Source organism: Cornus florida, unplaced genomic scaffold (genome assembly GCF_030987335.1).
Source record: "Cornus florida cultivar Cherokee Brave unplaced genomic scaffold, ASM3098733v1 CherokeeBrave_3.0.0_Hap2_Chr08, whole genome shotgun sequence".
Taxonomy (NCBI): Eukaryota; Viridiplantae; Streptophyta; class Magnoliopsida; order Cornales; family Cornaceae; genus Cornus; species Cornus florida.
Window position 1 is genome coordinate 23615282 of NW_026775578.1, and position 27587 is coordinate 23642868.

The 27587-nt window shown below is 40.9% G+C and overlaps 2 protein-coding genes across 2 annotated transcripts; both read left to right on the forward strand.

Annotated features, from left to right (window-relative positions):
• Positions 1 to 73: 73 nt before the first annotated feature.
• LOC132270837 (signal peptidase complex subunit 2-like) lies at positions 74 to 4919 on the forward strand. Its single transcript, XM_059772048.1, has 5 exons — positions 74 to 347; positions 471 to 622; positions 1018 to 1099; positions 4325 to 4467; positions 4575 to 4919. The coding sequence occupies exons 1-5, from the start codon at positions 222 to 224 to the stop codon at positions 4669 to 4671; spliced, it is 600 nt and encodes a 199-aa protein (XP_059628031.1). The 5' UTR covers positions 74 to 221; the 3' UTR covers positions 4672 to 4919.
• A 2976-nt stretch (positions 4920 to 7895) lies between these two features.
• LOC132270839 (uncharacterized) lies at positions 7896 to 26824 on the forward strand. Its single transcript, XM_059772049.1, has 4 exons — positions 7896 to 8518; positions 11551 to 11666; positions 24927 to 25170; positions 25253 to 26824. The coding sequence occupies exons 1-4, from the start codon at positions 8120 to 8122 to the stop codon at positions 26627 to 26629; spliced, it is 2136 nt and encodes a 711-aa protein (XP_059628032.1). The 5' UTR covers positions 7896 to 8119; the 3' UTR covers positions 26630 to 26824.
• Positions 26825 to 27587: the final 763 nt, after the last annotated feature.

Below are 27587 nucleotides of genomic sequence, written 5' to 3' on the forward strand. Positions count from 1 at the left end.
TTTATTTATTTTTTTTTAATAAACATTACTAAACCACCCCCTGAAGTTACTCATTTTCTTTCATAAAAGACGGTATATCAAGGGGTTCCCCAGATTCGCACTTCGTGAGCCCACACAACTCACAATATCTGAGAGGTCTCACAGACTTGGTCGTCCCGGGTCTGTAACGCTTCACTCTACAAAGTCTTCAGCTTTGATCAGACAAACCCTAGTAGTTCGAAATGCAGGAAAAGAAGGGAGACATGGCATCCAACGACACCACCACCCCCGCAAACAAAAACCCTAAAAAGGCGAATCTGTTGGATCATCACTCCATCAAACACATCCTCGACGAATCTGTCACTGAGGTGATTCGCAATTCATCGTTTAGTCCACGCAAAATTCTTCCTTCTCTTTCTATATATGTATATGTTAACTGAGGCCATTGATTTATAGGGTTTTATGGTTTATCTGTGCAATTTATTTCGTAGATCGTTACAAACCGTGGATACATTGAAGATGTGAGGATGAGTAACGTTAGATTGTTGATGGGAACGAGCATCATCATCATCGCTCTCGTTGCTCAGTTTTACAAGAAGAAGTTCCCTGAAAACAGAAATTTTCTGATCGGCTGCATCATATTATATCCTCTTAGTGACATTTTATTTTTGTGTTTGATATTTGATGTATTTTGTCATCTGTTTAGTTTACTGAATAGACGCTAGAAAAGAGAATCAATTGAACATTTTGAGTCTCATTGAGTTTGTGTCTCTTTTTCTCAAAAATTGAAAAAATAAAAATAAAAAACTGTGAGAAGACTCATTTGATTTCTTATCCCCACGCTGGGTTTAGAACGGAGAGAAAGAAAGAAAATTAAAATTTTGAGCTTCATACAATCTCTTTTTTTTATTTTAAAAAAAATCACTGTTTTAATGTCCTAAAATTTGAAATTTGGAATCCAGTGGAACTTGCATGAGATGTTCAAGTATTATATAAATGTCACTGTTTTAGAATGTGTTTGATCTTTGACTCTGGCAAGTATATTGTATTCAATGGGTTATTGCAGCTGATCATATACACCAAGGAAAAGAATGCAATTTTGTTTACCTATCCTCCTACTGTAAGTACGCCTGTTCTTCCAAATGGAAATTTAATTGTACTGGTTTCACTTAGTGAATGTATTTATATTTGTCTTTGTCTCTAGACCTTATTTATTTATTTTTAAATGTTTGCCTCCTCCTGTGCATAATTGTTATTGTCATTTTTTTTTTCTTGGGTACAATGGCGGCCTCCCCCAAATCCATTACACTCCTTATCCCCCACCCAATATAAATAAATTAATAAATAAAAATAAAAATAAAATAAATAAGTAAATAGAAAAGAAGAACTTTGACGAAGGTACTATGATACAGTCACCTAGAGAAGTTACCAGCTAGGGCTTTTAGTGCCTTCCTTCTTTTGTCTACTGATCATCTGGATAAGAATAAGAACAAACTTGGAATAATATGATTAAGCTAATTCTAATCTACTTATTCTAGAGGTTGATTGCATAAATACTATTGCTCTCTAGGAGAGACTTCAATATGTTTATAGTTTCCTGGATGAATTTAAGAGAGAAGAGTAGTCTAGTTAGTCTTGCAAGTGTCCTATGAATTTTAGAGAAAGTATACAATACCCCCGGGGTATTTTTGACACGTGGTACCCCTCCCATTGAAAACTCTATTTTCCTTGATAATAGAGAAGTGTTTTCATTGAGAGGGGTACGACATGTCAAAGTACCCCCAGGGTATTGTATAATTTCTCATGAATTTAAGCACTGTGTTATGCCTTGATGGTATCAGATTAGCATATCTGCAGCTGGAAAAAATGGTTCTGCTCATCATTGAAACTTTTGTATGATCTTGTCAATTGTTGTGAATTCTAGGTTTATACTAATTCATTTATTAGTTTTGAATAAATTCTTTAAAGCAAGTTGGAAATTATGCATCTTGACTTCGATGGTGTAAAAGTTAACTGCCTCTTTTTGACCACTTCACTTCTTAGTTTTGAAATTGGTTTTTAAGAAAATCTTTTGAGAAAGTTGGAAATTATGCATCTTGACTTTCATGGTGTAAAAATTAACTCCATCTTGTAGTCTTTAAATTATAGAAGCCAATCTTCATTAGTCCTTCCTATCTTCACAGTACTACGTTGCCTGTTTTAATTGCAGTTTCCATCTTGTTACTGTGTTGTACATCGTTATATATTAATATTGTTAGTACAAGGGGTGATGCCAGAAAGAAATTTGTGAAAGTAAATGTACCTTCCTTTCCCTCATTATCTCTGTCCACCTTTTTTTCCTCACTCCCCTCTTCTCTTTTCTTTTTCTAAAAGTGCAAATTTGTATTTTGTACAAAAAGCACAAGAGAGATTGCCACCCATGTTCAGGCAGAGTATAAAAGAGGCAAGCTCTAGACTCTTTCTATACAACTTATTTTTCCTAAAAAGTCAACAAGAGTGTAAAGAATCAAAGAAACTATTAATGTCCATTGTTGCTTTCTTAATCCTACGATTCCACATTTTTCACATTCGCAAAAGCAGGTACATTCCTTTCTACTGCCTGCTTCTCATTAGACAAAAATTTGCTTGCTAAGTTTAACAAACTTTACTGCTAGCACAAAACTAAGCATCTCCTCCACAGTCCAGGACATCACCCAAGCCAACACCAAACACTGAGAACAATACGCACCAGAAATCACATGACACTGCACCAATGAAGAAGAAGGTGATTGGTATTATCCTCAGACCTCGAACATAGCAATGCCCATTTGAAATATTCTCCTCAGACCTCTTACATAGCAATGTCAATATGAAATAATATTTCCCCTTTCCAAGATTTCAATGGTTAAGATAGCTTCTAGAGTGTAGAGCGTAAAGCAGCAATCCAGACAAACAAAGATACTATAGAAGACACTTTGGTCTTCCAGAGCCCTTTCCAAGGGAACCTCACTGTGTGTCCCCAACATAACACTTTAAAAGGGTCTCACACAACAAATTACTCCTATTGGGCTTTTAAAAAAAAAATTGGTGCTTACAAAAGTAAGCTCCTTGTTTGAAGAACTCTGAAGAACGTAGACTTGCACACCAATCCCCCTTTGAGAATCTGACATACTCTGATACAAGTGTTCTTTTGTAAGTGGCAATTATGAAGATCACCCCCACACTAAGTATCTTGCTAGAATGTTACCAAAGGTCCAAAGCGCATCTCCAACTATTAACTCATTTCCTGGTTGAAGATGGAAACTCTCTCCATTCCTTTCTTTACCTTCTCATTTTTCTTTCTGGTCATTTTTCTTTCATGCCACTTGAATCTGGATAAAACACTTCTGATTTGCTCTAAAAGTGATGATGAAAGAAATACAAGGCTATCTTCCCAAGTATATGTTGCATGTGTAAAACAACAATCTGGTGGCAAGTTTTTTGTTACTTCATTGCCAACTAGTGTTTCCATCAGCTTGCTGTTAGTTGGAGTGTCAGGGATTAGTTGGGCTGCACCTCAGCAAACTCTTGAATTATATTCCCATCTCTGGCATCGCCGGGTTTCTATTCTACATTGTTGGATTGCTTTGAGATTTTGCATTTTCACCCATATTTAGATGATCTCTTTTTTGAGTATTACAGTAGCATTTTCACTCTGTTCCTCTATTACTTTCTTTTATTAAAAGAAGAGAGAGATTCGGGCCTGTGTTTCTTTGCAAAGGGGGGTTGATTTATTAGAATATCCATTTTCAATATATGACAGTCATCTTTCGTTAGATACCGGATAAAGCAAATCTTGGTTTACATTGTCCTTGTGATGGACCTGGAAGAGAGGGGACGTGCCAAATATTGGCTTGGGAAAAATTCTGTTCTTGATGTACAATGCAATTTTGGTACTAATATTCCATTTCAGCAGGAAAATGCTGTCACATGTTTGGGGCAGCAACATTTAGTGTATGGTGCAGGTAACTGCTGGATGATACGAGGAACCAAAATTGGCACGATTCATTAGAATTTTTACGATTCTAATTTCTGATGAATGATGGCCAAAATTTATAACATAGTTATGGACGTGGATGTAAAAAAAAAAAAACGTTCTACATCTTGAACTTTTGTTCTTTTTTTGGGGTGGAAGCATATTAAACTTGTTATTAACTTGTACTGTTGTCCATCTTAGTTATATTTATTTCATTACTTGTTATGGTTTAAATGACTGCCTAACTTTGTCTTGCATATGGACATTTGACCTTAAGTTAATTTTGGAGATATTGCTTTGCCAATAACTGGTTTCATTATTTCTTCTATTATCTATCATTTTTCTGTACAGGGATCCTTCAACAGCACCGGCCTGATGGTCTCTTCCAAGTTACCGAGATTTTCTGATGTGTACACACTTACTATAGCAAGTGCAGATCCCAAATCAATATCAGCGAAGGAACCAGTAGAATTCACCAAAAGCATCACTAAGTGGTCTCTCTCTCTCTCTCTCTCTCTCATGTATTATATTGCATTCAGAGTTTCTAATTGCATTTATTTTGTTCTCTCTTAATTGACCGTCACGAATATTCTTCGTGCAGGTTCACGAAGGATGGAGTTTTGGTGGAGGGCCTGTTCTGGAAAGATGTTGGGGGACTGATAAATGATTATTCAAGAGAATCTAAAAAGAGCAAGTGAATTCAAGCTGCATTCCTTTGGTGCAATCCTACTAGCTTGACTGGAATAACTCTCTATTAATATATTGCAAAGCATAAATATTATGTATTGAAATTATGGTTCTTGCTTGGATGGATCTTGAACCAGAACTGTGGAATCAAATCACCGCAAGTTTAGAAGAGAATTTACATCTTCAAGTTGTGGTTTTGACTATTGTGGCTAATGAAATTTTGGGACTATTTGGCATCCTTGATATCCCATTTCAGTAATTATCAAATGGTCACAGATATAAAATAGTGAAATATACTCTGATATATTTTTTTGGTATTTGAACAGCTTAAATTGATTAAAGATATGTAATTGTCATAGATATATAAACAAAATTTTATAGTTAGGGTAAATTCAAGTAACACACCCCTTGGGTTTGCCTTAATATCAAATTAAAAACAAACTAGGTAAATTGTTATCAACACACTCCTTTCAGGTACTTTCTTTTGACGCCATTAGCATGGGTCTCGCACTATGTAAAATGACACACACTCTTGACTTGCAGAAATACGTCAAATTACTTAATTACCCCATCAGCACAACATCTGCATATCTATAGAATCAACAACATAGAGCATATTGAGCTCCTTAATTAAGAATATTGGAGAAATGTTGAAAATTTAATGGTAAAATGCACTGCTCAAACTGGGATTTTTTTTTTTAAAGGCCATGCACATCTCCCGTACATCAATTACAAAAAGAAAAAAAATCAGGAACACGGGAGTTCCTGTGATATTTATTTTGAACACATTCATTGCATTATTTTTTTTTTATCTCCACTGTTAACTCTCACAATGTTCTCACAACGTATTTGAGAAGTTATTTTTTTTTTTTTTATCTCCACTGTTAACTCTCACAATGTTCTCACAACGTAGTTGAGAAGATTCGAATTCTTTATCTTTCACTTTAAGAGGAGGAAATACCACGGGTCTTAATATTCATTGCAATATAATTAAAATTGATTATTACAATTAAAACAATGCTCTTTAATATAGGGTTTGTTTGGTAATTATTTAATTTTTTTTGGGAGTTTGGTTATATACAAAGTGAAAATTTTAGAAAAAGTAGGATTCCTGCATTTGATCGATTTTCCCCAAATATTTCCTCCATAAAATATGAAAAATTTTACTTTCTCACAAAAACTGTCATTTTATATGTGAGTTTCCTATTCTAGTCAGAGTCAATTACTTATCCATCTTTGCTCTTCTTCCCAAAATATTCTCACATTCAGGCTAAACAATACTTGTCTACTCACCGGTGAATAGGTAATCTTTACTGATTGCTGATGTGGTTCAATCACAAATGCCCATAGTGCCTGTAACCAATTTTTTAAAAGTACTTAAAATCATTTGGTAAGTAAAATTATTTTCTTTTCCCTTTTATTTGGTAACTAACAAAATAATATTTTCCTATACTTTTCTTGAAAAAAATTTCTACTAACCAAATGTATGGGGGAAACTTAATTTTTGTTTGTCTTTCACTTTCCATCATAATTTTTCGTGTAACTAACCGGATCCTTAGGAATTACCTAATGACGAAAGCCTCAAATCTCAATATCGCAATATTATCTTCAGAAATTAAGGACTTCCGTCATGTGAGTGTTTGCAAACTACCTAATGGGCTACCCTCCGTACGTAGTTTTTACTAGTGATTCAAGATTTAAATTCCAATCCATTATTCTCCGATTCCATTAAACCATTTCACATAAGTCGTTCTCCGACCCGCTCCATTAGATATGTGAGTGGGAAGTTGAGAATTTTGATAGGGGGGTCTCACTGATTGAATTTTGTCTATTTTGTTCTAAATTTATATTAGGGCACACATTAGGGATGATACTGAATTTACCCATATATTTATATTAGGGCGTGTCCTAATCTTAAGTTTTTTAGAATTAATTTGATAGTGCAGGCATCCAAAAAAATGTTGTAGGGGCCTATAATTTAACATTTTATAGGTATATAATTAAAAAAAAACAAAATTAGTAGGTATATAATACAAAAGGAAAAATTTTCAAAATTGCCTCCACTAAGCCTACATTAGTTCAGTGTGAGTTGGCATCTCTGTGTTATATCATATCCGTACCATGCGTCTCACTATGCCTGCCTGACATATTTAGAGAATTGAGCATCCTCTATGTCAATTTTATAATACCGACAAATTTAACTTTGAGAATCATTATCTATAAAGAAAAATATGGAGTGTCAAAATAATTGCAACTTAGAAATTCTAGAATAATAACTTATTTGTAGATTGTAGAGATTTTAGAAGATTAGGGAGTGAGTATGTAAAAATTTAAACTATTTTAAAAGAGTATTCTAAATGCTCCGTTGTAACCGTGGATTGTTAGGAATCCTAAATGAGACCTATGCTCCATCGTAACTGTGGATTGACACAAATATAGCACGGGTGCATAAAAAAAATAGTAATTTAATATATTATTTTATATAAATAATAATAAATTTTACTTATTTTATTTACTTATCAAAAAATTTTACTTATTTTATTCATACAATCACGAATGAAATTACTAATGTGAAGTTTGAACCAGAATTTTGTTGTTATTTTTATTTTATTTTATTTTATATTATTTTTAAATATATTTCAAATTGCATTGAATTCCATCTTCAATTACAAAATCATTCTGTCCCACGTCCAAAAAGTGTATTTGTTTTGTCTCAATCATGTTTAAGTCAATTTCAGTATACTTTTAACCATGTTTACGTGTTTGACAATGCGACAGCAGTTTAGATGAAATATCTTGCTTTCTAGAATTAATTTTTTTGAAAAAAAAAAAAATATTACTTGGTATATATTTTGAGATATGGATTTGTTTATATAAGTCCGGTCAACAAAATTGAAAATAATTTCAACCCTAGTTCCTAATTTAATTTGCTTACACTTGTCAGTCCTGTCCATATCATGCCATATTTATATGAAGCATATGTTTTGTGTAAGCAAGGAAAGCAACTTCAATTGGTTAATTTAGTGCCTTAATTAATCATTATTGTACTTACCAAACATCTCTAGACGCCATCAAATTCGCTTGATAGTCGGCTATTTGATTACGTGGCACCTCAAACTACATTTCCTGTGGACCCTACAACAAAACTTTGGAAACCACCTGGATTAGAGCTACGTGTGTGGCCCGGATCTCAAATCGTCTATACTCCAGCTGCCCATATAATGCATTAACGGCACTTGCACTTCTGACACCGCCAATCATTTCATCTGCATTTCTCTCTCTCACGTTAAGAAACATTCATTCCGATTGTGAAAATTTTCAATTGGGTTGATTTTCCGAGAATTCAAGTTCACTTAGGGTTTTGATTTGAATTTTACCGGTTTGATAGCTATTTGAGAGAGAGAGGAAGTTAAGAGTTTCGGATCTTCTTGTGATTTGAAGATACTTTGCAGCATCGCAATGGTTAACCCTAAGAAACAGCAATGTGTTGACGAAAGCGAGATTGGGGATGATCGTGTGGATCAATCCAATGACGATGTTTCCGATGATTCATCATCTGTTGGTGCCTCCTCGAGTAGTGTTGAAGCCTCTTCGATTTCGGGACGTTCAAGAGGGAATGGTGGTTCTGGTATTGAGGTTGGGCTGACGGAGCGTTTGACGGACATACTTTTGGAGGAAGGGGACGGTGATCTGTTGCTTCAACAGAACGATCGAGAAGATAGGGTTGTACAGTGGCTCCAGGCTCTGGATTTGCAACTTATGGGGGCTTGCCGTGCTGATGAAAGGTTAAAGCCTTTGCTGAAGCTGAATGTCTCGAGTGGCGCGGCCGAGTATCGTCTGCTGGCTCATCTAAGCAAGGTATGTGCATGGATCAACTGACAATTTACTAGTATGGATGTAATTTACAGTATTTTTTTAGAAGGGTTGCTATAGTTTTAGTGAATTTTCTACTAAGTCACCGTGTTTCCACTGCGCGAAGATTGTTTTGCAGTTCTACTTATGAAATGAGTGTTATAAAATCTGTGAGTGTTAAATATTTCATGCACTTTATCTTCTGAACAGTTAGCTGTGAACTGAAACATGGAAGCAATCATATATCAGGAACTCATGTAAAAAAAGGCCAAACACAAATAAAAAAACTCAATACTCCTGATGAGTGAATAGTGGAGTTTTGCCATGTTGCTGTGTGTAGGTAAGGGGTTTGTAGTACAGTAAAATAAACAGAATCAGTGGGGGTATATTACAATACAAGTTGAGGAACCCAAAGAGTGATTCTCGTAGAAGGATGAGAAGTAGACCAGCCAAAGGAGTAAATGGTGAAGGTAGGAGTGTTTGTGCCAATGACAGAGGATACATGGGCTAAGGTGGTTGCGATTCTTGGTTGCTCCGATAATGCTCCACCATGCATGTATTTATAGTCCTAGGTTCCTTGGTTACTCAGAGATTTGAGGTTTGGCAGGGTTTTACCCAGCACCTAGGGTCATAGGTCATTAAGCCTGCTATACTTTTGCTACCTAAGTGGTTAAACCTTTCCTTTTGTTCCGCTTCAGCGTGACAGCGACGCATTAATTGGATAATACAGACACAAATTTCATTCCGCTTATAAACCGCGACAGTAGTTGAGCATTAATGGTTCAACTGAAATATTAATTATCATGGTAAGGGTTTCTGTCATGGCATGTGTTTCACCACTTCCTTGGCTATACCCGCTAATCAAGGCATGGTCTGACTTCTCATCCACCATTTCAAAATCCTTCTAAGTGTATAACCTATGTTGGTAGCGGTGGCAATTTACTTTGCCTCAAAGGTTTTACTCCCCGCCCCGTATGGGATGGAGTTGGTATACCTTTATTAGGGTTAGGGGCGGATTTGGTATTCAAAGATTAAATCTGAATTGGGTTCAGGGCAGGGTGGGTATATTCCTATTTCACCCTACATACTTAATTCGTTAATACCCTGTGGTTCAAGGCTTGGCTGGGTTTTACCCAACTCCTAGGGTCCTAGGTCCTAGGCTACCATTAAGCCAACTATGCTTTTGCTAACTAAGTGGTCAAATCTTTCCTTCTTTTTCTCTTCAGTGTGACAGCGGTCAATAATTTGATAATACAGGCATTAAATTCACTTGGCATATTTACAGCAACGGTAGTTAAATATTAATGGTCCAGCTCTAATATTAATTATGATGGTAAGAGTTTCTGTCATGTCAAGTGTTTTACTACTTCCTTGGCTGGGCTCGCTTTTCTAGGCATGTTCTACTTCTCATCCACCATTTCAAAATCCTTTTAAGTATCCTAGGTAGCCTATGTTGGAGGGGTGATAATTTACTTCGACAAGACGTTTACGCTCTGCCTCGTATGGGATGGAATTGATATACCTTTATTAGGGTTAGGAGCGAATTTGGAATAAAATGATTAAGTCCGAATTGGGTTCGGGGCAGGGGCGAGTATATTCCTTTTTCGCCCTGCCCACATACTTAATTCAATATATATATGTATGTATGTATATGTATTACTCACTTTCTCTAGGGTTTACTTTACTCGTTCTCGGCCACCACTCACAAACCCCCTCCCCCCCCCCCCCCCCCGGGGAAAACTCTCCAATCCTCTCATTACAAACAATCACACTCCTACACAATGTTCTTCAACTTATTTCAAACATCTTTACTGGTAACCGTCTTAAAGTTGACACAATGTCTTCTACGCTCATGGTAGCAGAGAAGATGTTACCACGACAGTGTTTTCCAATCAACCTTCCAATAATATTTGTCTGTATACACACAAACACATATATGGTTTTTCTTTATTTTATATCTACACATATAGACACTTTTTTACGCTTCTCAGATTTCAAAAAAGCAAGGATTTTTTCATAATCTATGTATATAGAATTTGTGTGTAATTGGAAAGAAGTTGAAGAAGATTGTGTCCCACGATCATCACATCTCTCTCTCTCTCTCTCTGTGAAAACGAGCGGGCCAAACGGGGCTGAGATGGAATCTCTTATATTTTCTAGGGTGGGAATGGGACCGCAAAGAAAAATATGTCCCAGCTTTGGGATGTGGATGGAGTGTAAAATTTCTTAACAAGGTGGGGTAGGGTCCACTCAAACCTGTCTCAAACCCGCCCCGTTGTCATCCCTATATGTTGGTGTTTGAGGGGTCCTCCTACCTGTGCTTGCTCGATATCACTACCTTCGATGCTTTTTTGGAGACTCGAGGATTTCTCTGAGGTTCATTTTCTTGGAGAGCTTCGGAACTCTTGGGACTCGAGGGTCTGCTTCTCGAGGTTGAGGGGCTTGGGAGTATATTTTTTTGAGGTTTTCTCGACCTGGAATGTCTCGGGTTTTTGGACTCAAGGATTGCATCTCGAGGTTCAAGTTTTGAGAGGTGCTGCTCGAGGTTTATTTGACCTGAGAGGCTTTCAGGGTTTCAAAAGACTTGAGGGTCTGTTTTCTCAAGGTTTCTTTGACCTGAGAGTGTCTCAGGGTTTTCAGATGACTCAACGGTTTGTCTTCTCGAGGTTTCTTTGACCTGAGAGTGTTTCAAGGTTTCCAGAGGACTCGAGGCTTTGTCTCCTTGAGGTTTATTTGATCTGAGGATGTGTCAGGTTTCTTTTGGAGTAAAGTGTTTTTTTTTTTTTTCCAAAGTGATCATATCTTTTGTTTTGACCTCTGCTGATGTGGCCTCTGTTTGACTTTTGGTGATGTGGCCTTTATTCACACAGTGCTTGCTATAAATTTTTTATTATTTGTTTTAAGTTTTGTGGGTTCTGTATTAGAGATTACCTTGTTCATTATCTTCATTGTAATTTTGGGGATGCATGTGTTTTTGTGTGCGTACTTGTGCTAATTTGTTCACTTAGTAGCTTACATTGATTTTGTTTATTAAGCAGCACTTTGAGCCATCAGAAGTTGGTATGCTAGCCAGGTGCTTGTGTATTCCGCTTGTTTCTGTTCGAGTCGGAAAAATTAACAAGCAAGGGACTATCCTGTCCCCAACTTCTACAAGGTAATTGCAAATGTTTGGACACTCCTTTGTATATTAATGGTTGTATGTGTAACAATTTGTTATCATCTGTAGAACAGATGCTAGCTACATTTCCAAACTAGTAGTCTGACTCGTTGACAGGCTTATTAGTCTACTATAATTGAAAATTACAATGGTTTTTTTCCCCCATCTCTTTGGACAATAAGAAAGTAACACTTTCCTAGTGCTGACAGTGACAGTATGCAGTTTCTCCACATGTCAAACATTGTTTCTTTCACCTTTCTTGTGGTTTGTGTTTAGAGTGTATGGCTGTTTAGCTTTAGACAGAGTGGTTGATCCATTTTTGTAGAGAGTCGTAACATCACCGGGTTTTTTTTTATTTTTTTATTTTTTTTATTTTTTATCTGGATGTTCCTTTTGAGTAGTAGTCATATAAATTGTGGTTCAATATCTTATTGATTCTCTTGGAGCTAACAGATAAATGTTGCTTCTCCTAGAATATATAAATGTTGCTTTGTAGAGCCATATATTTATTTTTACTAATTCAAAATAAACTGTCGTCATTATCATAACAAGAAGCAGTCTATTGATGCTTTTGATAGCTCTCTGGTTCTGATTCACTACATCATTTTATACAAGAATGAATAATATTATTTAAATACAGGCAGCTGGTTAGATGCTTGCAGAAGATGGAATATTCCTGATACTTAATGAACTTTACTGTGATCTTAAGGCTTTTGTACTTGATCATATATAACGGTATATGTGTTTGTAGCAATGCTCTTATCTATTGCATTGTATGACTTATTTATATGATCATTTAACTTATGATTTAAACTTAGTTAATGGTAAATATATCAAACATCATATATCAAATACAGGAATTTTATGTTGTTTGTCCTTAAGAGATGGGGAGCTTATTACACGTTTCTTTTCCTTTCCTTCTCTTTCTTTTTTGTTTTTTGTTTTTCGTTTTTTTTTCCCCTTGTTTGGGGAAGAGGGTTAGGAGGTACATGGGGTTTGCATGGGATCATAACCATCCAACATATTGGGAGACTAACATAAGCTTCTAACTTCATATGTTGATGGTAACCTTGTCTTGGGGAAAATGTGGCATTCTTTTTGGAACCTTGTTATGTCCTGTTAGTTTAATAATTGTTAATACTACAGACGTTGATATTTTAGTGGCAATTTCAAGTGTTTGGATTATATTTTCCCCATGTTGAGTGATTTTATAATTTTATAAACCTAGAAAGTTGTTCATTTTCCAATCCCCAGCTTGTTTAGGGACTAGGTTGCATATTTGAATGTCTCGAAAATGAATTGTGAACATATTTGACTATCAGTGGTGCTGTTTGCTGGATTGTGTTTGGTCAGTTCATAAACCACCACAGCATCTTGATATGAGACTTTATAGCTAGGAGGTGAATGTTGTCATGGGGAGACACCACGAAGGTTGGAATAATGAATGCATCTGGCCATGTTGGCTATGTAATTTGTGAGTTTTTTTCGTTGCACTGCAACACTGACATTTTAGTATGATGCTGCAAGACGGTCGTTTTGTGGTGCTGAGGAGGCCCAGGACGACATGGGCCGGATCTGACTTGCAAGCACGACATCCGGTCCGTACAGCTGGGTCAGCCCATAAAAAGACACTGCCATATGGGCCGAACGCGAATAAGCCCATCAAAGGTGACCAGGACTTATGGAGGAACAGGCCCAGATCCAGCAATCCGTCAATATTTGTAAATATCTTGTAAATATCTATAAAGAAGGGAAGGAATGAAGAGAATAGGGGGATCTTTTCGTTGAAATGTAAGAATTCTAGAGAGAGAAAGAGAGTATGAATTTCTTGCATCTTCAATTGGCGCCGTCTGTGGGAATCGCATGGAAGTTTGGTTGATCATTGAGGAATATCGAGTGGATTCAGACCAATTCGGTTGATGGAGACTCGATCTTTGGGATTTGGATCCAGATCTGAGCGATTGTGACCTACTCTGGAGGAATTACAGTTCTTGAAGCTTTGGCAGAAGTGGCTTCAGATCTACGCAACAACGAGTTGTTCGATTGTGGCAGGATCTGACGGATTTAGAGTTCAGACAATTCAGATCTCGTAAACGATGAGCATAATTCGGAGAATTCGAAACCAGATCTGAAAAATTCCCACTCACGAAGCTCGGATCTACTCGCGAACTTGAGATTAATGCCTTTACTCCGTTCAGGAATAATGATAGGTGAAAGCTCCAATCCGATGGAGGCTGTCCAGCAAACAAAGCTTGAGGAGTTGATGAACTTGATTGAAGCTCTCAAAAAAGAGAATGCAGAATTGAAAGCTGGAATGCAACATCGGCAAATACCTGCGGTTTCGCATCCACCTCCGGTCGGTGAAGGAGGTCTTCAATCTAATATCGCGCGTCAAGGCGAGCAGGACGAGAACAATCAGTCAGCTCACCACCGTGATGAAAGGATGATGGACAATTTGCCGCCAAATGTTCGTCGAGTTGAGGATCACGAAGGATCGACTCACGTTGATCCGCGACATGAGCAGATTAGACGGAATGAAGCCATAACCTTCGATCCGCATCGGGAAAGGTTCGACCGAGAGGAAGTGATAGAGGTTGATCGCCGTCGAGTAGCGTCGCCTTGGCAAAGAGAGTTCATAGAGGAACGGTCGTTCGATCCGTCTTACCGGCCCTCCATGGCTACTATCACTCATCGCGGTTCGGAGGGCAGAACCGTAACTCACAGAACTACCGCTGGACTCCAGAGAGAGAATGAAGCTCTCCGATCCGCAGCTCGGACGGTTGATTCACCATTCACCGACGAGATCTTGAATGCCCCGCATCCAAGGAAGTTTGCTATGCCAGTCTTTATTCTGTTCGACGGAACAACCGATCCGATCGATCATGTGTACCATATCCAGTTGAAAATGGCCCTGAATACGGAAAACGACTCTTTAATGTGCAAATGTTTCCCTACAAGCCTAGCCGGACCGGCGCTTAGCTGGTTCAAAAACTTGCCTAGGAGCTCCATTGGTAGCTTCAGAAACCTGTGCGATCGGTTCATAAGCCAGTACTATGGGAACAAGCGCCCGCCGAAGGACATCTCGAGCCTATTCACGATGAGGCAGCACAAGGATGAACGTCTCCAGGCTTTTCTTACCAGGTTTAATCTCACTAAGAGTATGGTGATCGAATGCCACCCTTCTACAGCAGTTCAAGCCTTCAAGTTAGCCATGACACGCGGAACTCCGTTTCACACCAGTCTGGTAGTGAACACGCCGACTACTATGGATGAACTCAATGAAAGAGCCGATGGCTTTGTGCGCCTGGAAGAAGAGGAGGCAGCTAATGCTCGGACAGCGTCGCTCGTGTCGACCGAGGAAAAGTCCAAGGCAAAGATCAGGCAGAAGCAGGCTCAGCCGCAACGTCAGACCTCTTGGAAGGCAGAAAAAAGGTCCAGGGAGGAAGAGCTGATTACTCCGCTGAAGGTCACTCTGGCGAGGCTGTATCAGGAGAACAAAGATAAGTTTCATCCACCACTGCCAATTAGGCAACCCCTCGAACAGAGGGATCAAACTAAACATTGTGCTTTCCATTCCGATTTCGGTCATCAGACTAACGAATGCAGGAACCTGAGGAGGCAAGTGGAGATGTTGATAGCTAGAGGGGAGTTCGCGAGTTATGTTCAAGGCTCGGCGATAGAGCAGAATCGACCGGTGGAACAAATAAAAAGGAGTCATAAACAAAGCTCCCACAATTCACAACCAGTTCGTATAATCAATGCTATCCATGGTCGACCCGAGCCTAGTGAAGAGTCAGATGAGCTACTCCGGGCGCGCCTGCGGCAGGCGCAGATGAAGAAAAGGGTCAGCAGTGTGAATACTCTACACCAGCAGAGCCCATCGATGCAGATAAAGTTCGACTGGACAGACCTGCAGCGTGTTCAACTGCCCCATGAAGACCCGTTAGTAGTCAGTTTGACAGTGGCGGACTGCTTGGTGCGCAGAGTTCTGATCGATCCTGGGAGTAGTGCGAATGTCATGCCGAGGGACACATTTGATAGGCTCGAGATTAAACCAGAGAGGCTCAAGCCCACTGGAAATCTCTTGTTAGGGTTCGATGGGAAGAGGGTGGAGCCTGTCGGGATGGTGGAAGTAGAAGTTCAAGCTGCAGAACGAGCTCTTATGGAAACTTTTGTGGTTGTAGAAATTCACCCCTCGTATAATCTCCTGATGGGAAGAGGATGGATTCACAGAGTCCAAGGTGTACCCTCAACTCTGCATCAGGTCATGACGGACCCGATGGAGATAAAGTGATAAACATTCGGGGGGATCAGGTTGCAGCCAAAGAGTGTTATTCCGTCACACTAAAGTATGCTGGGAAAGGGAAGGCGCCCGTCCGTTCGGCAAGCCCCAAATAGCAATTACAGGAACCTCCGCCCGAGCAGAACAGGGTGGAGGAGTCAGTCGACTTGACCGAGGAGCCCCTTCTGGATGTGCAGATCGATCAGTCCAGGCCAGAACGAACTACCAGAGTAGGTATAAGACTGACCAGAGAAGAGCAGCAAGAGCTAGTGGATTTCTTGTCCCACAATGCCGACGTATTTGCATGGAGTCACCTAGACATGCCTGGAATTAGCCCCTCCGTATCCTGTCATTCCCTGAATGTCAATCCCAATTTCAAACCAGTGAAACAGAAGCAGCGAAGATTTGCTCCAGAACGTAATCAAATCATAGCGGAAGAAGTCGATAGGCTGCTTGATGCGGGATTTATCAGAGAAGTGCACTACCCTGATTGGTTGTCCAACGTCGTTGTCGTGCAGAAGAAGAATGGGAAATGGCGAGTATGCATTGATTTCACCAATTTGAACAAAGCCTGTCCGAAGGATAGCTTCCCGCTGCCTAAGATTGATCAAATGGTGGATGCCACCACCGGGTATGAGCGTTTAACCTTTCTGGACGCTTATTCAGGTTATAATCAGATCCCTATGGACCCCGCAGATGAAGAAAAAACTTCTTTTGTCACCGAGCGAGGAACATACTGCTACAAAGTTATGCCTTTCGGACTAAAGAATGCGGGAGCAACTTATCAAAGACTTGTTAGCAAAATTTTTAAGAATCAAATGGGAAAGATTGTGGAAGCCTATATTGATGATATGGTGGTAAAGAGTAGGAAGAAGGATGATCATCTGAAGCATCTGCAAGGTGTATTTGATGTACTGAAGCGATATGGGATGAGGCTCAATCCAACCAAGTGCTCGTTCGGTGTGAGTTCCGGACAGTTTCTGGGACACGTGGTCAACCGCAGAGGCATCGAAGTTAGCCCCGCTCAAGCAGAGGCTTTGATTAAGAATGCCGAGCCAAAGACGATCAGAGAGGTGCAAGCCCTCACAGGACGAATAGCTGCATTAAGTCGATTTATTTCAAAATTGTTAGATCACTGCAAGCCGTTCTTTGACACAATTCGGAGCCATGGAAGGCAGGTCTGGGGGGATGAGCAACGACAAGCATTGACTCATTTGAAGGAATATATGCAGAATCCACCAGTCCTGTCAGCCCCAGATCCGGAAGAAAAGTTATTTCTATATCTTGGAGTATCTGGTGTCGCGACAAGTGCCGTTCTGATTCGTTGCAAGGAAGGGGTGCAATACCCGGTATTTTATGTAAGCAAAACAATGACAGAGGCAGAACAAAGATACTCAAAGGCCGAACGAGTGGTACTTGCACTTGTAAATGCAAAAAGAAAGTTGAGGCATTATTTCGAATCCCACCCCGTAGCTGTTCTAACAACTTTTCCAATCAGAACGCTTATGCACAAGCCAGAGCTCTCGGGCAGAATGACAAAGTGGGCCATAGAGTTGAGTTCATTTGATATAACGTATGAACCGAGAACAGCTGTTAAAGGGCAAGCGGTGGCCGATTTCCTGCTAGAATGTGATGCCGAGGATACGGAAGAAGACCTTAGATGCGGCTCTTGGAAACTTTTTGTGGATGGCTCCTCCAACCAGATGGGGGCTGGAATTGGAATCAAACTGCAAACCCCAGAGGGTACTTCCTTGAGTCAAGCACTCAGACTTGAGTTCCGAGCCACCAATAATGAAGCGGAATACGAGGCGTTGCTAAATGGATTAAAGTTGGCCAGAGAGCTACAGATCAAAAGTTTGACTGTGTATAGTGACTCGCAGTTGATTGTTCGGCAGGTAAATGGTGAGTACGCAACCAAGGATGACACGATGGGGGCATATCGTTCTGCCGTTCTGCATAAAGCCAAGGACTTTGCAAAGATTGAATTCATACAGTTACCGAGGGAACAGAATGCAGATGCGGACCGGTTAGCATGTAGTGCTTCGAGTTCCGGTGAAACATTGGCGAGAGTGATTCCAGTAGGAATACTGACCCAGCCATCTATTTTCGAAGAACCCTTGGACTCTGACCCTTGGCAAGTCAACGTCATACCGTATGAACCGAGTTGGATTGACCCCATCATTACCTATATTTGAGATGGCGTTTTGCCTATGCAGAGGGATGAAGCTAGGAGACTCAAAAAGAATGCTGCAAGGTACGCCATCGTGCGTAACCAGCTGTAGAGAAGGTCCTACTCTGGCCCATACTTGAAGTGTGTCACCCCCGCGGAGTCGCAGCAGGTATTGCGAGCTATTCATGAGGGTGTGTGTGGCAATCATTCTGGGGGGCGATCGTTAGCGCATAAAGCAATGACACAAGGGTATTTCTGGCCAAACATGTCAAGAGATGCGGAGGAGTTCTCTCGAAGGTGCGATAAATGCCAACGATATGGACCATTGATCCACCAACCACCTGAGGAATTGCACGTAATGGCCTCGCCATGGCCTTTCGCGCAATGGGGGATGGATGTGGTCGGTCCTCTGCCAACTGCAAGAGCTCAGAACAAGTATGTGTTACTGGCCACGGATTACTTCACTAAATGGGTGGAAGCAGAACCATATCCTAGCGTGACTCAGACTCATGTGAGACGATTTATTTGGAACAATATTATCTGCCGTTTCGGCGTTCCAAGATCAATAGTCATGGACAATGGCACAAACCTCGACAGCAGGCAAGTAAGAGAGCTGCTGGAGGAGTATGGAATCAACCAGAAGTTGGCTGTAGTAAGTCATCCTCAGGCCAACGGACAAGCAGAAATCACAAACAGAACCATTTTCGCCTGCATTAAGAAGAAGCTGGAAGACCATAAAGGGAAGTGGTTGGATGAGCTCCCGAACGTTCTATGGGCTTACAGAACCACCCCAAGGCGGCCGACTGGGGAGAGCCCGTTTGCAATGGCATATGGTACTGAGGCAGTTATACCGGTTGAGCATTTGGTCCCCACTATCAGAAGCTTAGCATGGAGTCGAGATCAGAACGACAAGATGTTAAGATTGAACCTCGATATGATAGACGAAAGGAGGGACACAGCGGCTATAAGGTTAGCATCGTATCAGCAAGTATTGGCGAATAGTCATAACAAAAGAGTAAAACACAGGGATTTTGCCCCTGGCGATCTGGTTCTGAAAAGAAAGGTGGGGATGGTCAAAAAAATGATGCCACCCTGGGAAGGCCCATACAGAATTGCAGAAGTCATAGGCAAGGGAGCATATACGTTGGAAACCATGGCGGGAAGGTTGGTCAGCAAGCCCTGGAACGCCACGTCTCTGAAGAGGTACTACCAATAAAAGCTAAGTTTCGGCTTTAATTGGATGTTGTTTGTTGTCAATCAAATACGTATGAATGTGCAAGTTACTGAAGTTTACAAAAAAATAACTTTCTTTTCCAACGGCCTGCTAAAAAGTTTAAAGCCAAGTGGCAAGTGGCATTCTAGTCGAGCGCCAGGCACTTAAGCAAGATAAGTGGCAGCTGGCACCATAAGCCGAACGCCAGACACTTGCTAAAAGTTTAAAGCCAAGTGGCAAGTGGCATTCTAGCCGAGCGCCAGGCACTTAAGTAAGATAAGTGGCAGCTGGCACCATAAGCCGAACGCCAGACACTTGCTAAAAATTTTAAGCCAAGTGGCAAGTGGCATTCTAGCCGAGTGTCAGGCACTTAAGCAAGATAAGTGGCAGCTGGCACCATAAGCCGAACGCCAGACACTTGCTAAAAATTTTAAGCCAAGTGGCAAGTGGCATTCTAGCCGAGCGCCAGGCACTTAAGCAAGATAAGTGGCAGCTGGCACCATAAGCCGAACGCCAGACACTTGCTAAAAATTTTAAGCCAAGTGGCAAGTGGCATTCTAGCCGAGCGCCAGGCACTTAAGCAAGATAAGTGGCAGCTGGCACCATAAGCCGAACGCCAGACACTTGCTAAAAATTTTTAGCCGAGTGGCAAGTGGCATTCTAGCCGAGCGCCAGGCACTTAAGCAAAATAAGTGGCAGCTGGCACCATAAGCCGAACGCCAGACACTTGCTAAAAATTTTAAGCAAGTGGCATTCTAGCCGAGCGCCAGGCACTTAAGCAAGATAAGTGGCAGCTGGCACCATAAGCCGAACGCCAGACACTTGCTAAAAATTTTAAGCCGAGTGGCAAGTGGCATTCTAGCCGAGCGCCAGGCACTTGCCATAAACAAACATACGGCAAAGCTAATATAAAAGAAAAGAGAGAAAAGATATATGTGTATTGAAAATAGGTTGAACAGAGCACAACACAAAGGGAAAAAGAGTTCTGTCATTTCATTGATATTAAGCATTGAGTTTACAAAAAGTGAGATGTCCATCGTTACAAAAAGGTATGGAATCGAAGAGTCCGGAGGAGCCCTAGCTAGACGCCTCAGTACCAACAGCTTCCTGGTTGTGCCGACCCGCCTCCTCGGCCCCATCAGCCGTCTCACCTTCACGAGGTGGGGAATCAAGATGAATGACTGAATCGTTCGGCTGGGGCTCAGCGTCAGCAGTGGCTATGGAAGGTACCGCAGTTGACGATTGAGGAGCGGTCAGAGGCAGAGCGGTAGGAGGAGCTGTAATGATCCTTGAGGAAGCAATGTCCTGGCACTCATCGAATATGCGCTCTGCTTCGGTGGGTTCTGGGTCGACATAGACCCCCAGAGGTTCGATCCCTAAATCCTTGTCGACCTCATCTGGAGTGGAACTGGTCTGTCCCTCATCCGGAACTCGGTCGGCGAAACCTTCTTGGAATCCTTGAGCATATCTAAGAGCACCGACCCTTGAGAACCGAGCGTGAAGAGCCAGCATCCCACCGCTCACTCTGCTGATCGCATCGATCAGAGCGGTACGCTCGTCCAGAGCTCTCTTCTCAAAAGCCATCCGAGCAGACTGTTCATCAGCCAGAAGGCGCTGGAGCTCTGCCTTTTCGTCTCTGATTGAGTCACGCTCAGTCTGCCAAACGCTCTTTTCAAGCTGGAGGGCATCCTTCTCATCCTGAAGAGAGTCATTCTCCTTCTTCAGGACATCTCTCTCTTGTTCAGTTTTTTCAAGCCGAGCCAGTACCTCGGTATTCTTCATGGCGAGAAGGTCGTTTTCTTTATTAGCCACCTCCAGGCTATCAGAAAACTTACGAGCCCTGGCGTTCCCCATCTCCACCTGCTTCTGCATAGCCATCATTCCGAACAATGTCTGCATAGATGTACATTAATAACGGTTAAGCCAATAGTCAGGTCAGGCGAAGGCAAGACCAAATAATATGAGAGAATTCATGAGTTGGAAAATAAAAGTCACCTCCATAGCAGATTGGGGAAAGCGGCTGAACACATCCTTCTGGGATAGGCCCTTTGCCGCCTCAAGGTCTTTCGGAGTCCACATGCTCCTATAGTACGCCATGGCGGTCTGGCCATCCTTCAGCATGGTCTCGTTCGGTTTCACGAACGTCCCATCCGTTCGGGTGTACCGAGGGGCCCATGGCGGTAAGGTGGGGATAGAAGGAGGTCCTGAAGCAGAAGCAGAGGCACCAGCTGCAGTAGGCCCCGCGGCAGCAAGAGCTCTGATCGCACGATGCAAGAGAGCACCCGGCCCGGAGACCCGGGTCCTTCTTATGAGAGGTTCATCCTCAGGATCGACTTCACTCTCAGGATGAGGCCTTTTGCCTCGTTCTTTGTCCCGAACGCCCCCCGCGGCAGCAGGAGCTGTGGTAGTTTGGGGAGACGCGCTCGGGTTGGCAGCAGGGGTGCTGACAACGGAATTAATAGCCACTGTGCTCGGGATAGTGTCAGAGATGGTGGCTGAGGAAGAGGCTGATGCTGGAGAGGAGGTCGCCCCAGCAGCAGGAGTGGCTGGGGGAGTATTTTTCTTCCTGCCAAAAGAAGGAATCTGAAGCCTGCTCATGTTGTAGCCGAGTGATGAGAGCGCTAAGAGGTTGTCTGAAGTGAGGAGATCTGAGCAGGAAGGAATATCGTTCAGAACGTATTTCTTCAAGTAATTACTCCTATCCCTGCAAACACTGTAGCTCAAGTCATCACAAGGTATTCCTAAGGAACGGCATAAGAAAGTACAAAAACGGGGAACGCATGTTTCGCAGGGGCAGTCATGTTTATGAGATTTGAATTTCTTATAGGAGGAAACAGAACAGACACCAAAGGCGCTCGGGATTGGGTAACCCTCTGCAGCCGGCGAAGACCAAGCCCCACTAATGCCCACGATGCTATCCCTCCAACCCTTTTCAGATTTTATTGTGTCCGTACATATGGACATCTTCTCGAACGGTTAGAGGTGGTAGAAGGGTTCGTTAGTACGTATCTTACTGACCTTATAACACAGAAGAAGGTCTATGAGGTCAAGGTCCAGATTTCTGTCACGCATCAACAGGAGCATAACGGATATGATTCTAAAGAAATTGGGGTTTACCTGCAGGGGGGATATCCCCAATCTATTGAAGACATAACTAAAGAAAGGGTGCAGAGGGAACCTAACGACATTCAATTGAAGGTTCGTGAATAAGACTTCGCCGGGCAGAAGGCCGGCACCGGTCATAATGTTAACGTCCTGAGGGCAAACCCTAACTTCGATGTTGTCAGGAAGTCTAAGTCTCATACGAAGAACATCCAGATCTACAACCATGGTGGAAGTGTTTGAAGGATCTAAAAGGGGGTAAATAGAAGCCTACCGAAAATAAAAAGGGGGTAAATAGAAGCCTACCGAAAATAAAAAGGAACAAAACTAACCTCTGAGGACTGCAAGATCGCTGGAAGAATGACTCTTGAAGGATTTCACCAGAAAAAGCTTACCACTGTTCTAGAAAGAGAGAGATTTGACTGATGATGGAGACGGTAAAAAGACGTGAAGTGGTATTCTAGAGCCTTATAAAGGCGAGGGGGGCCCGAGGGCCGAAGCGTCAGGAAGGCGAGAAATTCATCGAGCCCCGGAACATTGATTCTGGATCTGACTGTCCGTTCCCCCACGTGGTTTTCTCGAGCCGTCAACGTCATGATGAGACGCCATCAATAATTACCCCCTTATTAAATAAGGGGCAATTATGGGGGCAGTTGAGGAGGCCCAGGACGACATGGGCCGGATCTGACTTGCAAGCACGACATCCGGTCCGTACAGCTGGGTCAGCCCATAAAAAGACACTGCCATATGGGCCGAACGCGAATAAGCCCATCAAAGGTGACCAAGACTTATGGAGGAACAGGCCCAGATCCAGCAATCCGTCAATATTTGTAAATATCTTGTAAATATCTATAAAGAAGGGAAGGAATGAAGAGAATAGGGGGATCTTTTCGTTGAAATGTAAGAATTCTAGAGAGAGAAAGAGAGTATGAATTTCTTGCATCTTCAGGTGCTTATATCTTTGTATAAGAATTTGGATTTTTTACTGAAATTTCTTGTATATGATGTTTCGGTCTTGTGTGTGTGAATCATTTTTGTGATTGCACCAAACTTCCTTTAGTTTTAATTTTCTCTAACGTGATTTACTTGGAGGGTGTTACTTCTGCACTAAAATGGTTTACGTTTACGTGTACTTGTCCAGTAATTTGAAGTTTGCCTTTTGGCTGGAAACTGTATCCTGTAGTTGATGATAAATAGAAATTGAAGGATTCTGATTTTTAGATTATCGATGATGACAACGTTCATCCTTCCGAATAAATATATCTTTTTACTTGTAGGTAAAGTGGGCGTATTCTATTATGATCTCTGAATTAAGGAGTAAAGGTAGTTTCAAGCTCCTATATCATGTAATTATTATTATTATTTTTTGAATTATATTTATTTCTCTTGGCTATTTAGGTTAAGCATTTTATTTAATCAATAAGAAATATAACTGTGTAAAGTATTGCTTGTCTTAGAAGTGCACAGTTATACTTGAAATATTATGTTTGTGTAGTAGATTTTATGTTTTCCCTTTTCATTTCATTTTGTCATAATTAGTCCCCCCCCCCCTCCCCTCTGTTTTATAGATCTAACCATACCTTTTTGGCTAAAAACTTCTATCTTTTGGTGCTATGAATTTGATCACATAGTGGAAGAATTCTATTCTATTAGATGTTATTGCAGATCTGCCATCCATGTTAAAGATTGTTTATAGTGAAATGACCCCCTCTGACATCATATTTGTCCCAAAATGACTTGAACTGTAGTGATTGATTCATTACCTTAAAAGACAGATAATCTAGTGGTGACAGGATGGTCTTAATAATTTGTTTTGTTGGTTTGCAATTTTTTCTACAAGCATATATCAAGTTGCCTTTTGTAGACATCTACATTCATTTGAAGGACAATGGCTACCTTAATATTTGAACAAGGGCTTTCGTTCAACGGTAATTCTAGCATGAACCAGGGAACCAGGTACAAAGTGCTCGAGGTTCAATTGGAGCATTGTTTTGCACACCTCAGGCATTTATTGGAATAGCTGACTTTTCTGAGTTTGGAATTCAGAGATGGACAGTTTGTGAAGACTGATTTTTTTGGGGTCTGAATTCATATTCATGATTTGCAAAATAGGCATCTCAATGTAGTTAAGTTATGCTGACCAATTGATTTGGGCCCATTTTAGACCTGATGTTACTATTATTATAATTCGAGATTGAAACATTTGTATAACATGAGCCGTATCATCTATATGCTGCTTTGGACGTGCTGAAAAGAAGCTTTAGGTTTAACTTTGTCACTCTGAATTTTAAATTTCAACTTGAAATTAAAACTGCAGCTAATGCACCAAAGGATGTACATTATTAGATGATCTACTCTCAAGTTTGGCAGTTTAGCTCATTCTATCCAGCCTGGTTATTTTAGGCACTTCTCTGGACCATTAGTTTTATTTTTGAATGTGTTCCATTTTCTGTTGTCTCTTAACTTTTTTTTCTTCTCACATTGTAACAGGGGGAACTTAAATCTCACGCTCTTGCCAACATCTGATTTACGCATCTCATTCATTGGAGATGATGGTCACACAGAGAGACTGTCAACCTTAACCAGTGATTCCCGGTGCTCTGCTGTAGCTATTGAAGAAATCGTAGCAGACAAGTCTGGACGATCATTCCTGCTAAAGATCCCAGATGGTGAAGTTTTCTATTTTTGGTGCTCAGAGAAGTCAAAGCTACTGGGGATAGAGTTTCTTTCAAAGGTACATCTGAATAATTTCAATTACTGTTATATGTGCACATGACGGAGCAAATGCTCATTAGAATACTTATTCCTTTGGATAGATGAAGGATTTACTTAAGAGGAAGCCCTCCCTAGCTGAACTAACTGGAATCAGTGAGTCACGTCTCGACTCTTTTGTGACTCATCTCCGAGCTTACCTTTTTGGGTCAGCAGTGACTGAAACTCGAGCAGGTGTGGTTGTCTCACTGCCTACTCCCTTGGGTACCACATCAGGCTCTTCTGAGCTTTGTCAAACAGCTCAATCCTTGCCTGCATCATCTAAGCCTGTTCGTTCCAGACATTACAGTAGTCTAGCTGCAAAGACTAATTCAGTATATCAGGGTAGCCTCAGTCCAAGGTCAAGTTCTTTTAAAGAGGGGCTGTCAAGAAATTCATCTTCCTTAAGAAGTGTTGCTAGAGAAAAGTTCAGGCAGCGTGGGGATAATAGCCATCTTTCAGGTCTTGACAATCTCTCTGTTGCTTCAGCAATAGTAATTGATGCATCTGGTTCAAATCATTCTGAAAAAGATGAGCTTGTAGAAGCTACTTCATCCAGCTCTTTTTCTCCATCGAGTTTCCTGGAGTCACTTGGGAAATCTGTTGTGCCGCCCTTTTATAGCCAAACATCCCATGTCTCTTCCATTGGTTCAACTCTTTTCTCTCCCTATTATTGTTGGTGCCCTCCCATTGCATCAACTCTGCAATACACAGTAGCACTTCCACAACTGCCCATCTCATCAAATGAATCATTTTCTTTACCACCACTTTCTTCTTTATTAACAGCCACTAACTCTGCTAGTGTGTTGACATCAACACCACCTCTGAATTTGGCTGATGTTCACTCTATGGATTTCCCACCTTTTCTTCCTGAATCACCGGGTGGGCTAGTACAAAGTTCACTGCAGTTCCCAACCTTCACACCTTTTATGTGTGACCCTATTGTTCATATTCCAGTTATCGATGTTTGCTCCTCTGGCCAAGGTTACTTGGTCAGTGCAGGTCCTGCTATTTCAACCACTATACCTCCATTGCATCCAAAACTTGTGAACCCATTGATCCCGAAAACTGATTCTGTGGTAGAAATGGGTGCAAAAGAGACTCTGCGGTTGCTCATTAGTAGTTCTAGCCAGACAAATCCACCATTGATTGATGTAATGCCATCTGTTTTAACCAATACTGATGAGAAACACAGAATCTTTGTAGCTGGAAGCAGGGGTCTTTACCATGGAACTACGGATGTTGATGCTATTGCAAGCAGTATCACAGCCTTGGGGTTGGTTGCCCTATCTGAGAGAACTGTAGGAGACAGTGGTGTCAAGAGATGCATTAGTCAAGCCAATTTGGTGGATCAATTTGAAGATTCAGGTGGCCGGGGTGGATCTTGTCCAGATGATGGTGTGTCCAATTTACCAAAATTTAGCAAGGAACGGAACGATTGAATTAATGCTATGTTTGTATTTTTGTTTACTTTGTAGTTTCATTTTTAGTTTTGGAAATGTAGGTATATGGTTGTAGTTTTGTTCTGAACTGTAATTATCTTACAAATTTAGCCATTTTTAGCCGAATTCTCTTTTGATTGTTCTAGTTCTTGGACCAATTTGTAAATAATTTTTGCATCCTATGGTTGTTGGTCATCGTTTGTGGCTATACAAATGTTGCGTTGGTTATATTAGTTAAAATACACTCAAAAAGGGTTTTAGGCACCTGTTATGTTATTTGAGTTCCAGCTTCAAGTTCAACATCATGTATTGAGGTGGACAAATGACTTTGGCAACCTCTCTGATGTGATTAAAGAAACTTTCGAGGGTTGCCTTGAAACTGTAGTTGTGCAGTGCCCAAAGCTGTTGTTGGTCAAGCTAGAGGAAATGTGAAATCGAGACACAATAATAACATGTCTCTCTGGTGGTATGTTGTGAAAAATTCTGTCAAGTAGTTATCATGATATATGTATGGTAAAAGTCCACGTTGTGACCCACCATTTCGAGTCTTACATTGACAAGAAAAAATGGTAATATACCTTGGACAGGAAAGCAAGACACAATCAGATTCATGACCGAACAACTCACAAAATGAGCTCAATGATGTTTAATGGTAAGGTTAAATTTTTATTTTTTTTTCTTTTTTCCCGACAAAGCTTGAAACAAGATTGGTTTGCCATAAGATTTTGCAACATATTTTTCTAGAATGCCAATGCTCACAAATATACTACATTTCAATAGATGCAGCTTATAAACATCAACCTTGTTTGGATTGATGGAATTGGAGAGAAAACAAAGGAGAAGAGTATTTTACTTATCTCGTGTTTGTTTTAAAAATAGGGAGGAAAAAAAAAAAAAGGGACAAGTGCAGAAAACACCCTTAAAGTATACTCTGTGTAGCACTTTTACCCACTATTTA

What these genes read in the sequence shown, in the direction of transcription:
- LOC132270839 (XM_059772049.1), top strand. Translation starts at nt 8,120, where the DNA reads ATGGTTAACCCTAAGAAACAGCAATGTGTTGACGAAAGCGAGATTGGG. An exon ending in TGCTGGCTCATCTAAGCAAG is followed by an intron (nt 8,519 to 11,550) that starts GTATGTGCATGG and finishes TTTATTAAGCAG; the next exon opens with CACTTTGAGCCATCAGAAGT. An exon ending in CTGTCCCCAACTTCTACAAG is followed by an intron (nt 11,667 to 24,926) that starts GTAATTGCAAAT and finishes ACATTGTAACAG; the next exon opens with GGGGAACTTAAATCTCACGC.
- LOC132270837 (XM_059772048.1), top strand. Translation starts at nt 222, where the DNA reads ATGCAGGAAAAGAAGGGAGACATGGCATCCAACGACACCACCACCCCC. An exon ending in TCGACGAATCTGTCACTGAG is followed by an intron (nt 348 to 470) that starts GTGATTCGCAAT and finishes TTTATTTCGTAG; the next exon opens with ATCGTTACAAACCGTGGATA. An exon ending in TGTTTACCTATCCTCCTACT is followed by an intron (nt 1,100 to 4,324) that starts GTAAGTACGCCT and finishes TTTTCTGTACAG; the next exon opens with GGATCCTTCAACAGCACCGG.